At 43.3% G+C, this 14,214-nt stretch overlaps 1 protein-coding gene across 4 annotated transcripts in view; it reads right to left on the bottom strand.

The window, feature by feature from the left end:
* The window catches only part of DPF2 (double PHD fingers 2), an 87,496-nt gene extending 73,783 nt beyond the window's left edge, over window positions 1–13,713 (bottom strand). For 3 of the 4 annotated variants that reach the window (XM_077458670.1, XM_077458677.1, XM_077458653.1), the window contains exons 1-4: window positions 13,594–13,713; window positions 8,544–8,704; window positions 7,707–7,814; window positions 5,709–5,872 (exon numbers count right to left, since the gene is read on the bottom strand). In XM_077458670.1, coding sequence (XP_077314796.1) covers window positions 5,709–5,872; window positions 7,707–7,814; window positions 8,544–8,704; window positions 13,594–13,616 — 456 coding nt within the window. In that variant the 5' untranslated portion in view covers window positions 13,617–13,713. The remainder of the gene's footprint in view (window positions 1–5,708; window positions 5,873–7,706; window positions 7,815–8,543; window positions 8,705–13,593) is intronic. The other variant, XM_077458661.1, reaches the window with a different exon arrangement.
* Window positions 13,714–14,214: the final 501 nt, after the last annotated feature.

Genomic DNA, 14,214 nt, shown 5'->3' on the forward strand with positions numbered 1-14,214 from the left:
ACACTGTAACCATGTCCCCCTGTTATATATATACATACACACACACACACACACATATATATATATATATATATATATATATATATACATACATATACATACAGTGCCTTGCAAAAGTATTCGGCCCCCTTGAACTTTTCAACCTTTTGCCACATTTCAGGCTTCAAACATAAAGATAAAAAATTTTAATTTTTTGTGAAGAATCACCAACAAGTGGGACACAATTGTGAAGTGGAATGAAATCTATTGGATATTTTAAACTTTTTTAGCAAATAAAAAACTGAAAAGTGGTGCGTGCAAAATTATTCGGCCCCTTTATTTTCAGTGCAGCAAACTCACTCCAGAAGTTCACGAGGATCTCTGAATGATCCAATGTTGTCCTAAATGACTGATGGTGATAAATAGAATTCACCTGTGTGTAATTAAGTCTCTGTATAAATGCACCTGCTCTGTGATAGTCTCAGGGTTCTGTTGAAAGAGCAGAGAGCATCATGAAGACCAAGGAACACACCAGGCAGGTCCGTAATACTGTTGTGGAGACGTTTAAAGCCGGATTTGGATACAAAAAGATTTCCAAAGCTTTAAACATCCCAAGGAGCACTGTGCAAGCGATCATTTTGAAATGGAAGGAGTATCAGACCACTGCAAATCTACCAAGACCTGGCCGTCCCTCTAAACTTTCAGCTCAGACAAGGAGAAGACTGATCAGAGATGCAGCCAAGAGGCCCATGATCACTCTGGATGAACTGCAGAGAACTACAGCTGAGGTTGGAGAGTCTGTCCATAGGACAACAATCAGTCATACACTGCACAAATCTGGCCTTTATGGAAGAGTGGCAAGAAGAAAGCCATTTCTCAAAGATATCCATAAAAAGTCTCCTCTAAAGTTTGCCACAAGCCACCTGGGAGACACACCAAACACGTGGAAGAAGGTGCTCTGGTCAGATGAAACCAAAATCAAACTTTTTGCCCACAATGCAAAACGATATGTTTGGCGTAAAAGCAACACAGCTCATCACCCTCAACACACCATCCCCACTGTCAAACATGATGGTGGCAGCATCCTGGTTTGGGCCTGCTTTTCTTCAGCAGGGACAGGGAAGATGGTTAAAATTGAGGGGAAGATGGATGCAGCCAAATACAGGACCATTCTGGATGAAAACCTGTTGGAGTCTGCAAGAGACCTGAAACTGGGACGGAGATTTATCTTCCAACAAGACAATGATCCCAAACATACAGCAAAATCTACAAAGGAATGGTTCACAAATAAACGTATCCAGGTGTTAGAATGGCCAAGTCAAAGTCCAGAACTGAATTCAATCGAGAATCTGTGGAAAGAGCTGAAAACTGCTGTTCACAAATGCTCTCCATCCAACCTCACTGAGCTCGAGCTGTTTTGCAAGGAAGAATGGGCAAGAATTTCAGTCTCTCGATGTGCAAAACTGATAGAGACATACCCCAAGCGACTTTCAGCTGTAATCGCAGCAAAAGGTGGCTCTACAAAGTATTAGCGCAAGGGGGCCGAATAATTTTGCACGCCCCACTTTTCATTTTTTTATTAGTTAAAAAAAGTTTCAAAAATCCAATAGATTTCGTTCCACTTCACAATTGTGTCCCACTTGTTGGTGATTCTTCACAAAAAATAAAAATTTTAAATCTTTATGTTTGAAGCCTGAAATGTGGCAAAAGGTTGAAAAGTTCAAGGGGGTCGAATACTTTCGCAAGGCACTGATTATATATATATATATATATATATTATACACACACACACACACATATATGTGTGTATATATGATATATACACACACACATATGTGTATAATATAATATATATATATATATATATATATATATATATATATATATATATATATATATATATATATATATATATATAGTGTGTGTGTATATACATGTATATATAATGTCTGTGTGTGTATACATGTATATATTATGTAGGGGGGACGCTTTATTTTACTAACATTAATCGCACCGTGTGTCAGTGTATTGAGCTGTGATAATTTATCACTGCTTAATAAATTGACATCTCTGTGTATCGGTGAATTTCTAGTACTGTAATCTCGTAAAGTCTCACGAGATTCCAGTATTAGGGGCCGTTCTCCAGTGTTAGAAGCGTTTGTAGATCGCTTCACTTCTCCAAGGGTGAAGCGATCTACTCCGCTTTATAAACTGGCACACAGGGGAGAAAGATTTCCTCTGTGAATGCCGGAGAATGAAGCAGTGAATAGATTTCACTACTTCATAAAAGGACACCTAAAATAGCATAACAAACAAAACATAATATTACATAGAGACATGGATAAATTTTAAATTGTTCACCCCGATATCAAGCATCAGACTATGGCAACCTCCTCTACGCAGCATCCAATTATCTCTCTTTTACGTACTAACTTCTTCTCTTATACTCTTCTCCCCCCCCCCATCCCCACCTCTGCTCCCATCCATCTCCTCTGCCTTCACTCCTCTCCGCTGGGTAGACCATCATATAGTTGATTACTAGGTTCTATCTAACATGACCATATTTTTTCAAACTTTTGGGGTGTACCTCTATGCTTGTATGTTAATTTTTCTCTTTTGAGTAAGTTTCTCGCCCCATTGTTTATGGGTTGGAGGATCAACAGATGATCATTACTGTAAAATAACTTTACCTGCTAAATATAAGAATCTTATTCACATAGCATGCATCTCTACTGGTAAAGCTTCATCGGGGATTATTCCCAATAATGCAAGTTTGTGCATCCCTGTTGTTATCTCAGTGGAGAATAAATGTAGGGTTATAAATATTTTTTCCCAGTAACGATGAAGCTTTGGACAACGCCAAAGCACGTGGATAAGAGTTCCGTAGCATCAAGGACATAGCGGTGTTATAAAGTTTCCCCAAGCATAAAGTTTACGTGGGGTATAATGAGCCCTATGTAAAATAAAGAGCTGAGATAGCCTTTGGGAGGGCAAGAGGGATGTCTGTGTTTCCAGGGACCGTGTTCAGTTCTCCTCATCTAGATCCTCTATGTCTCTTTGCCAAACAAAAACCATTTGTTTTCCAGTATTCTCTACGGTTTGTAAATTAGAATAAAGGTCTATTAATCCTCATTCCTTGCAGCTTACCGAAAAACCCTTTATAATATTTTAGAATATTTATACTGTTATTGTAGTTGAGGTCTGGATTTGTAATGTATGGCGTAATTGGAGGTACTGATAGAAGTTATTGTTCGTTAACTGATAGTCTTTTAATGTATTAAAAGTAAAACATTCCCTTCATACAATTTATACAAAAAAATAAAAATAAATTGTATACCGTTTTTTTCCCCCAATCTAAAAATTCCAGAAGTCTATCCGGAAGCCCTTATGCCGAGTAACAGTTCGCACTGCTTCCCATACCTTATGAATAAAAAGTGGGAAATTTTATTATAAAAGTGGTGAGCTACTATTAACTGAGCTAAAGGGTAAATTGGGATATTATCTTCAGTGGTCCTGCATGTCCACTCCCAGCCATGCCAATGCTGCAATTGTATAGTCTTGCATTAGGTATTGCAATTCCCCCATTATCTATTGCCTGTTGTAATGTTTCAAATCTAATTCTAGGTTTTCCACTCTTCCACACAGCATCCCTAAAAACCGAGTCAATAGTCCTGAATAATCGTAACGCCAATCATATGAAACGTATTCCTTGCTTGCTTCCTGGTACTACACCAGACGGGAAAGGACTCTCACCCATAAGCCATCCTATCTAAACGGTTTCCAGACCAGGACCTAACCAAAACAAGCCCTCGGTGAGAATCCCGCAGAGCTAAGCCTTGGATGCACTGTCCTACCGCCAAGCTTAAACGGAGATGACTAGGGCTGAGGATCGGGCAGACATATGCCGTGTATCAGTCGAGGCACCCAACCCCCCCCTCCCCCCCCCCACAAGAGCATGGGTTCCTGCCCCTATGTGCGCCCCAAGTTAGAGTCCCAGGTGTCCTTCAAGAGCAGGTCCATGGGATCTCTCCCAGGTAAGGTCTGAATGCTTGGAAACCTGATAGAAGGCTGCATCCAGTCTGGGTACCCTACTGACTGACAGGCCATCCTCTGTGTAAAAGAAAACCTAGGCTTCAGGGCCCTTGAAAGAAAGGGTTTCCTCCCCAGATGTGGCCAATATTTGATGGCTTCTATCAGACCTTCCTGGGCCGGGAACAACTTCTTCTGTTCCCCCAGGCCCCGATACATTTGTTCATGGAGCAATAGCTGCTTCTTCTCCTGGATTCCCAGGGTGGTACCGATGTCTCCCAAGAGATCCTCCACCCCCTCGAGGGAAAGCTTGTAGCAAGAGGATCTAGAGGGCTCACCATCCAACCCCTCTCCCCTATGACTCCACCTAGGAGCCTGTAGAAGTGCTAACTGGCTCCTCCTCAGCTTTTCACTAGTGCCCCCCCCCAAGCCCCTTCATTAGCTGAGGATAAGACCGGCACGCAGGTGCAATACTCTGCTGAACTGGTGGGGGGGCCAGCCTGGGGCTGAAACAAACTGAAAAAATGGGCTAGCTGGGCATTGCAGTTCCTCAGGCTCACTGCACAAAGGGCATGCTGGGCACTGCAATTCCTCAGGCTCACTGCACAAAGGGCATGCTGGGCATTGCAGTCCTCCAGTTTACTTTTACTTTTTACATTACCAGGAGTAGTCTGGACCGCATCTGCCCCAGACATCTCCTGCTGAGGATTGTGGTGGTCCCACCTTCCTGAGCCGCTCGCCGACATCTAAAGCGCTTACAGGCTCACACCAGCCAGAGCCTGGCCCTCTCTCAAACCGCGGCTGGAATCGAAAGCCGCGGCCTGGCAGAAGTGCACACCCCCACCGGACGGAACGTTACTATGTCCTCCGGTGCAGCCTCAAGCTCCCTCACAGGCCACACAGAACGTGGGGAACGGTGGACCTCCGACAATGCCCCCCCTGGAAAGAATGAGACCGGGGCCTCTGAAGCTTCTTCCCCACCCTCAGCAGAAGATGGGTTTGCTAAGTGGCGGTCCCAACGATAACTTTTCCAAGGCTCCGTCAACAGAAAAAAAATTGAGAGATAGGGAGAGCCCACAGTAAAAACCGGCTTTCAACCTCCCCAGCTGATCAGCTCTGGTTCCCAGTGATGTCTTCCCCCCAGAGGAAAAAACAAACTGAGGGTCCAGTGGGGCAGGAGGAGCTTAAATCTTGAAGCTAAAGCAGTGTTAACCTGTGAAGGGAGAAGCCAAGGTCTCAAAAGGTGGCTGTCCTGAGAAACGTTTAGGGGGGAAAAAAAAAAATCTCACTGATGAAGTCTCTAGGGGCTATAAAACACAAATTTGACTGAATGCTTTTCACCCAAAAATAAAATAAAATTGCTTTCGGTGGTATTGATCCTTTTGACCTAAAACCAATTTGACATGCAAGTTTGCCATCCTTTTTGTTTATCAAATATGTATGTGCATGGACAGAAGAAGTACTATGCCAAGTTAACTATAGGGTGAAAAGGTTTGCATATACGGAAAATACGCAAATAGGTCTAAAATTTAAACTGGAGTTGTTTTATCTGCATTCAGACCATATATCTGAAAACAGTAAACAAAAAAAATATAATATTAAGGATGACCTCATTGTTTCCTCCCCACAGGCGACGTGTCAGCCTCCTGAATTTACTGTAATAATCCTGCTAGCTACATAACGCTGCTTCATGCCTGTACCTTCCGTGCTCGGCCAGTAACAGACGGGAACTCTGAAAGACTGTCATCATCACGAGGGTCAGGGACAATTCTCTTCTCAACGGGCTCTGCTCGCAGGAGAGCTTCTAAGCTGCTGCCATCTTGTGGAATCAGTCCTTCTTTCTTCAGAATCTGTTCTGAGTCAGCTGAAAAAAAAAAACACAACACATTTAGACAGTCTTTTCTGTACTCCAATCAGTCTAATTCCGCTCTCATTTTTTACTGGAGGCTAAAATGGCATGCTGCAAACCTGAAGCTATAGAAGTTAAAAGATTTCATTGTAATGTAAAAAACAGTTGGCAAGATGTTTTAAGGTGCAAGGATTTCTGACTTTATGTTGCCTGTTTATAACAGTCTCAGTGTACACCTTGAAGAAGAATTCAACAGAAGCACCAAAACACCCTGCCAGGGAGATTTGGCCACTGAATACACAGATGACAAAACTTGTAATTTCTCATTCCAGTATTGTAAAAAATAAAATCAGTTTTATGTGACCTAATCCATTTAGGCTGGGTTCCCACCTATGCAAATTGGTTGAGAGTTTCTCCACATCCAATTCGCATAGCAGGAGAATATGACCAGCTCTCTATGGAGCCGGTTCACATATCTCCGGGGCGGCTGCGGAGTGCAGTGCATTTTGGCTCAATTTCAGGGCCAAATTCAGGCCCAGATTCACCCCTGAAATGGAGAATGGGACACGCAGCGTTCCTGTTTGATCCGCAGCCAGTTCCAGTGTGAACCGAGCCTAAAACACCAAACCTAAAAGACCCCCTAATATGATATGACAAGTTTAAGCAGTAGGGTTTTCCTGTGAATTTTCCTTTTAGAATAGACAGCTTTATTTTTATTTACAGACTGTACATTATTGCCCTGCTGTCCATCCTGTATATGTGTGTCAGAATTTCTCATCTCTATGCTCATTGCAGGGTAGTGACTGGTGGAGGAACTAGCCAATGCATTCCTGTGGGGAGCTAACAATTATAAGTAATAGCAGCCACCACGATTCTCCCATGGCAGTGTATTTGAAAACTGTGCATTAAAAAGCACATGTATGAGACATTCTTTGAGTCAAACGCACCAAGAGGTTACTTAAAGTGGAATCCGCTGAAAAATGGCCATCAGCTGATGAGCAGGATTCCTACTGCCATAAAGCATATGATGGTGCGCAAGAAATCTTAGAAGCCAAATGGCTAATATAGCTAAATAAATTATAGCTGGGCCTAATTATTTTTGACGATTTCTAATATCAAAAGGAAGCTCACTGCTGGCTTAAGATTAGAATGATTGCCTCCTAAAAAGTACAACAGTTTATCCATAACTGGTGTATGGGTACAAGAACAGAAGGATTCCACTTTCCTCCAAAAGAGTAGAAATCTCGATTAAAGCCAAAGTTCAACTTTTGGGAAAAAAATATATTTGCACATATATTTGCAGGGAAAAAAAAAGTGTATTTTTTTTCCCAGCACAAGCCTGCAAAGCATTGCACCTGTGATCAGTGGATTTATGGTGCAATGTCAGGCTCCTGCAGACAAACCTTAGTTTTCAACCCACACCTCTGTGCAAGCTATCAGTTTGAAAGCTGCTGGGTTTGTAAACTAACTACAATGACACTTATATTTGCCATTGCAGTCCACTGAGAACTACAAGCCATCTGATGCTTTGTCAGATGGTACTGTGAATGAATGACACAGCTATGCTGTTTTTAAAATGCGACAAAAGCTTTGACAAGTAAAACTTAGCCACATATACAGTATATTTCATCTATGTAATAGCCTGTCTGCTTGGAGCTCTACTTTAGAACATCTACATGTAAATTAGCTATACAACTTCTGATGGCCATAAAAACTAATCTACACATTTACAAGTCTATGGGAATGCCAAAGGAAGGTAACCTGCAGGTATTATACAACGTTTTGAATGACCTTAGAGGTGTCAGACTGTTGCTACTGACATATCCCAAAGTATGAAAACAGACATTACCTGGTTTCAGAGAAGGGAATGTAAGCCTTGGGTCCTCAGGAGGGTGTGCCCTCCGCCTCTTACGCCACCGCCGAGATGGATACGTATAAAGCTGTCCAGGAGCTGTACCTTTATTACAATAGAGCACGATAAAATTAAATTATCCATTTCATGATTGGACACACAACCTTTTTTTTTTGTTTTGTTTTTTTGGCAAGTCTGCTGGTTTTATACAAACTTATTATAGCCCCTCCTATTAAACCAAGCATTCATTTCAAGAGACAGATATACTTAATTTACATAAAACCTTGTAACTATTTTTATTTTTCTGGCTTTAGTTTGGAACATTTAAGGAAAAAAGGAGAATGACCAATTCTTGTGACTGGTTTGGAAATCGGCTGACTCCGATCATAGAGAAACTGATTCAGCCCTCCAATGCATCATCAGGATTTCTATACCGACCATATATAGAAATCCTATTCCCATCTTATGGCTGCAAAGTAATATAGAGTGTACAATATGAATGCTGTATATCAAGTTCTAAGACCCAAAAGCAGAATCCACTAATGAAGTTAGCATGCACCCAGAAGAGCCCTTATAAGAAAAATACATTGACTGGCAGGATATTGTGACCCATGTTCAGTTCAGTGTTTTCAAAGAATGTTTCTCTGAGCTCTGCTGTGTAAGGAGGTGTGCTGTCCAATACAATTCCCCTAGGCAATTTCCAGGAATAGTGGTAAATGTACCTTTGACAATCAAGTGCTGTGAGACACAATTCATACTGGATGGATGCAGTGTGCTCATTAGCAGGTTACCAGATTTATTGTATATATTTTTATTTTTTTTGCAATATCATACCTGGACCTCTGTGCCTTTTCTCCATCCATATATAACAGTTGCTCTGAGCCACCCCAGTTTGGGAATCCAAGAAAGGCATTCGAACGCTGCGTTCTGCACACAAACGTGCATTGTAATTGTGGCATTGCTCCATGGCATCTCTGTAATATTGTTCACCAATGCTGCAGTTAAAACAATTTACATACATAGATATATTAGTATACAATGGCATAACTTACAAGAACAGTGGGAGGCTGCTCTGTGCAGAACTGACAAGTTATCTTTCTCTCTTAGCCCTATCCTCCATTTAGTGTGCATCTTGCACTGCAATACAACCGTCACCTTCTATGGACCGTCTCTCCTTCCATGCGAGCTCTGCTATACTGGGTCTGCAAGAGGCTGCTTGCAAGTCAAATTCAGGTACTTATACTGCTTGCAATAAAAAATACATTTTATATATTAATGATTACAGAACGGCATTAATCAGTGTAGTTTAGATTGAGGCTGGGTTCACACTGGTACAACATGACTGTCACCCTACTTTTCCCTGCAACATCGGTCCTACTTCCCTTTCGACTTGAATGAACAAGATAAAATTTTGCTCCCTAGGCTCTCATAGGGAAATATTGATTTTTCACATGTCATGCGACATGAGCTCCCAATGTCAGAGCGTTTGTTGTACCAGTGTAAACCCAGACTCACCCAGAGTTCAGATTGAGCCCGGGTTCACACATGTGCAGCCGCTGGTTCGTGCCTGGGGTCCGATGCATTCCTGTACAACAATTCAGGCGTGACTCAGGTCTGAATTTTAGCCTTAATTCGCACCTAAACCAGACCCAAAGACGCACCGGACCCTTTTTTAAAGAGGGATTCCACCAAAAAAAAAAATATTAAAAGCCAGCAGCTATAAATACTACAGCTGCTGACTTTTAATAAATGGACACTCACCTGTCCCGCGTTCCAGCGATGCCGGCAGCCGAGGCCGATCGATCGCTCAGCCCTCGGCTGCTGTCGCCACCATTCTAGGTGAGGGAATCAGGAAGTGAAGCGAATCGGCTTCACTTCCCGGTTCCCTACTGCGCATGCGTGAGCCGCGCAATAGGAAATCTCCGCGCTGTCACTGGGACCCGTGTGTGTCCCAGCAGACAGCGCGGCAGGGCAGGAAATGGCGTAGACTCCCACGGGAGTCTATGCCCGGAAGTGGGTGAAAGTACCTGTCTTTGACAGGTATCTCCACCCCCCCTCCCCCTGAAAGGTGTCAATTGTGACACCGGAGGGGGGGAGGGATCCGATCAGCAGAGGTTCCACTGTAGGGTGGAATCCCGCTTTAAATACGGACCGCTACCACCCCGGACATGTGTGAACCAGCTCCATTTACAGCCAGCCACACTTGCCTGTCATGCAAATTGGATGCAGAGACAACCTCATCCAATTAGTATATGTGTGAACCCAGCCTTAAAGCATATCTTAACTCAAAAACAAAAACGTAGTACATTGCAGCTTACCAGTCCTAAAACATGAGTTTTGAATTAGTTCTCAGTTTTCAAGTTAACAGTATTTTCAGCAGGTACAAAAAATATCTGTTGATCTAGGGAAAAAAACGCAGTGTAACTGGCAAACTGTCCTATGTTTCTGGTGTAAATTACTAGCATCATCAATCTACCATGTCATGGGGATAAATAAAGCCAGCAAGGTTTTAAATCCAGCCTGAGTGACAAATACGGCCCCTTCCATAAATAAGCATAGCCTTAAAGGGACTGTATTGTTTGTAGTATTACCAGGTGAAATGAAGAAAAGGCCTGAAAAAAAAAAAGAAAATGATTGCAACCACAACATCTAGGGACTGTTAAGTTGCAAATTGCAATATAGCATGTTTTTTGTTAATATAAGCTTCTGAACAACCCTCAGATAGCGTCCAAACATGAATAAACTGCCCCTTTCTGTAGATAAGTGGAAAGAATTTAACGGTATTTTTTGAGAACCAGCTGAAACACTTAACTTACCAACTGACATTAGTTAAATAAGCTTTATGTCCCTGTTCACATAGGTGCGATGGGGGTAAACTGCAAATCCACTGCGGGTTCCAGCATTGCACCTGACTCGCAAAGGCAGTTCACACTGCCCTATGTGAACTTCTGGGAGTGTCAATAGAAAGGTAATGACACCCCCAAATCAGTTCACATATCACAGTGCAAACTGTCAGTTCGGAAATGAATCGGATCGCATGGGTGTTCACACCCATGCGATCATATTCTGGTGTGGACCAAAAAAAGGGTCCTGTGCGAGTTTGGTCCGAATGCGATGTGAATTCAGCCATATTATCTGTATGGCTGAAATCGCATATGTAACTTGCAGTGCGCAGAGAATCACACGCGATATCGCACTGGTGTGAACCAGGACTAAGGGCTATTTCCCACTCTGCTTTATTAAGTGGGGAATCTGTGATTGATTCCCTGTGGAATTGGAGTAGAAAAGGATGGATGTCAGGTTTTTTTTGTTTTTTGTGCCTGGTAGACCCGCGATAGCTTTGTGGATGGATGGATACAGACTTGTGTCCGTTTACATCAGTCTACTCACAGAGCTAGAATGGGATAGGTACTGGAAATGCATTCTATGCATTAAGATAAAAAACCTTCTGTTTGCAGCAGCACCCCCTAATACGTACCTAAGCCCCATCTCTCTCCAGCGATGTCCACGGGTGCCTAAGCCATCCAGGACTCTCCTCCTGATTGGCTGAGTCACAGCAGCAGCGCCATTGGCTCCCACTGCTGTGAAAGTCAGTCATCCAATTAGGAGAGAGAGGACAAATGGGGGCTTCGTGCCTGAATGGACACAGGGAGCTGTGACTCAGCTTGGGTGCCCCCATTGCAAACTGCTTGCTGTGAGGGCACTCAACAGGAGGAAGGGTCCAGGAGAGGCAAAGGGGGACCCAAGAAGAGAGTAGGATCTGTGCTGCATTGTGCAAACCCACTGCTCAGAGCAGGAAAGTATAATATAGAAGTTTGTTGTTTTTAGAGAAAAAAAAGATTTTACTATCACTTTTAAGTGATAAAGTCTTGGTTTTTTTTGTTAAAAATAACAATCATATCATACTTACCTGCTCTGTGTAGTGGTTTTGCACAGAGCAGCCCAGATCCTCCTCTTCTCTGGTCCCTCTTCAGTGCTCCTGGCTCCTCCCCTTCTGTTGAGTGCCCCCACAGCAAGCGGCTTGTTATGGTGACACCCGAGCCGAGTCACCGCTCCCTGTGTACATTCAGACACGAAGCCGTAGTCCGGCCCCACTCCACTTCTCTCCTCATTGGCTGACTGACTTTGATTGACAGCAGGAGCTCTCTCAGCCAATGAGGAGGGGAGTCGTGGACAGCCGAGTCACTTGTGCAACACTGCTGAATCTAAATGGACATCAGGTATTAGAGGGGCTGCTGCACACAGAAGGTTTTTATCTTAATGCATTAAGATGAAAAACCTTCTGTCTTTAAAGCCACTTTAATGCACAGTATGTCATTAAGGTAAAAAAAACCTTTAGGCTGCCTTCAGACCGATGCATTGAGGTTTGACCGCACTGTGGGGAGCGGCTCAATGTACCCATGGGTTTCGAGCAGGTTAACTGTGTTTTTCTATTGACTTCTATTAGGCCCTGCGGTTTTGGTGCACTTTATGAAAAGCGCACCAATATTCCTGCATGCTGCATCTTTGGTACGCTTTCAGAAAGCGTAAACAAAACCAAACCACCAAAACAACAGGACCTAATAGAAGTCAATGAGAAAGCAAAGCCAACCGAGCCAACTCTTCAAAATCTCCAATTATGTCATTTCCGGTGACTCTCCGGCAAGCAGTATTTGCAGATTTCGATGACTTGTCTGTTTACACAGAACACTGGCATTGTATACACTACGAGTTGGCTGTTTTCAAAGAATACCAGCTAAGGAGTAAAAAAAAGCTGTTGCCGCCTTGGAGACGGCCATGTTACTAGCGGGCAGACTAACAATGTCCACTTATTATATTGCACACCATAGTGCAATGTTCCTCCCAACAGGTCATGTTTTCGGGCTTTGCAGTATTTTGTACAGGTGGTTTGATCAGTGTCACTGCCTTAGTAATTACCACATCCGTTTCATCTGAGGGAAATCCTGAACAAATGACCTGTTGGGGGTACTTGAGAAACATTGCCATAGTGTATATGCTGACGGTGTTGTGCGAAAACAGCCAATTTGTCAAAAATCTGCAATTACTGCTGCTGGAGAGTCACCGGAAGTGACGTAATTGGAGATTTTGAGGAGTTGGCTCTTTTTACAGAACACCGGCACCAAGTAAAGTGCGCTGCACCCCTAGTGCAGACAAACTGCACCAAATCATCCTTTGCATCCACTTTAAAGTAAAACAAATTGTGAAAAGACAATATGTAGGGATATTGCAGATTACTATATGTACTTTTAGCAATAAAAAAAATAAAAAAATCATTGTGTAGAGTTAAAAGTAAATTCTTTTGACAAGTCTAATGAATGGTCTATGAGCAGCCTGCGGATGTAATACTATAAGAAACATATAGCAGGACTGAGTGCTGGTATATAAGAGGAGTGAGTGGAGTGGTTATCTGGATGTGGCAGCACAGATCGGCCATTGATAGAAAGGTAAACAATGGGTAGCCGGGGGATCAGGCAGCTTCCTCTCCCCGGACTGTCTCAGACACAAGTGATCGCTGCCTGTGAACAGTAAACATTGTTATCTTTATGTATGGGATGCTTTGCTACATAACAATCACAATGCACCAATCACAGCCCCGGGAGAGGTTTGTATGGAGAACCCACAGTGCCGGTCACATGACTTCTGTGTCAGGGCTACATGAGGGGGCGCCGCTCTTCTCTACCCATGGATAACAAGCTGGGCCTTGTAGTGCTACATGGAGGTACAACATGTCCCAGCCTGCCTCACAACTACACACTCTCCACTCCCTCTATGTCAGTAGCCTCTCTGAAGAAAGCCCTGCCTTCCCGCTCTGGGAACAGCCGCCTCTCTCTTTCCTTAACTCCGCCACCTACCCACTTCACTTTCTCCCATTTCCTTCACTTACATCTTTTCTACAGCCGCCGCCATCTTCTCAGTCTCTCCCGCGACACAAGCACTCTAACAAGGCGCCTGCGCACATGGAGCATGACCTCACTCGTACACATGCGCGGTGCCGCTGAGTCGCACGCGCTACGTTAGGGCAAAGGAGCTTCTTTCTCGTGGCGCATGCGCCGCAGGAGGCTTAGCATATTGTGGAAGCTTTTCTGTGAACTGCTTGGTTGTAGTGAATTTGTTTTGCCTGATATGAGCCTTCTTCCCCTAGTTGGCTTTTATTATTATAATATGAATAAATAATCTTTGATTTGATATATTTTCACAGCAGCAGCCTCATTGAAGAGTATAAAGATTTGCTTTGAATTAATAAATGTGAACATCAAAACTTTCCTCCTGCTCCTCACTGTGCCTACCTCCAGGGATGCCCAACTCTCAGAGCCCACCATGCAGCAGCATCAACGGTCTAAGAATTTGAACTCTCTGCTCTTTTTTTTCCTTCAGCATTTTCAGGGCAAACCAGATTGATTCTGATTGGTCAGCATCATCAATGTAACCAGCAGTGGCTAATCAATATTCGCTAATGTCACACTGATTCTCCTCCTGGCCAATCAGGAAGCGGGTCCTGAGACCC

Source organism: Lithobates pipiens, unplaced genomic scaffold (genome assembly GCF_037356315.1).
Source record: "Lithobates pipiens isolate NorthernLeopardFrog02 unplaced genomic scaffold, aLitPip1_a1.2 Scaffold_10, whole genome shotgun sequence".
In the NCBI taxonomy this organism is placed as follows: Eukaryota; Metazoa; Chordata; class Amphibia; order Anura; family Ranidae; genus Lithobates; species Lithobates pipiens.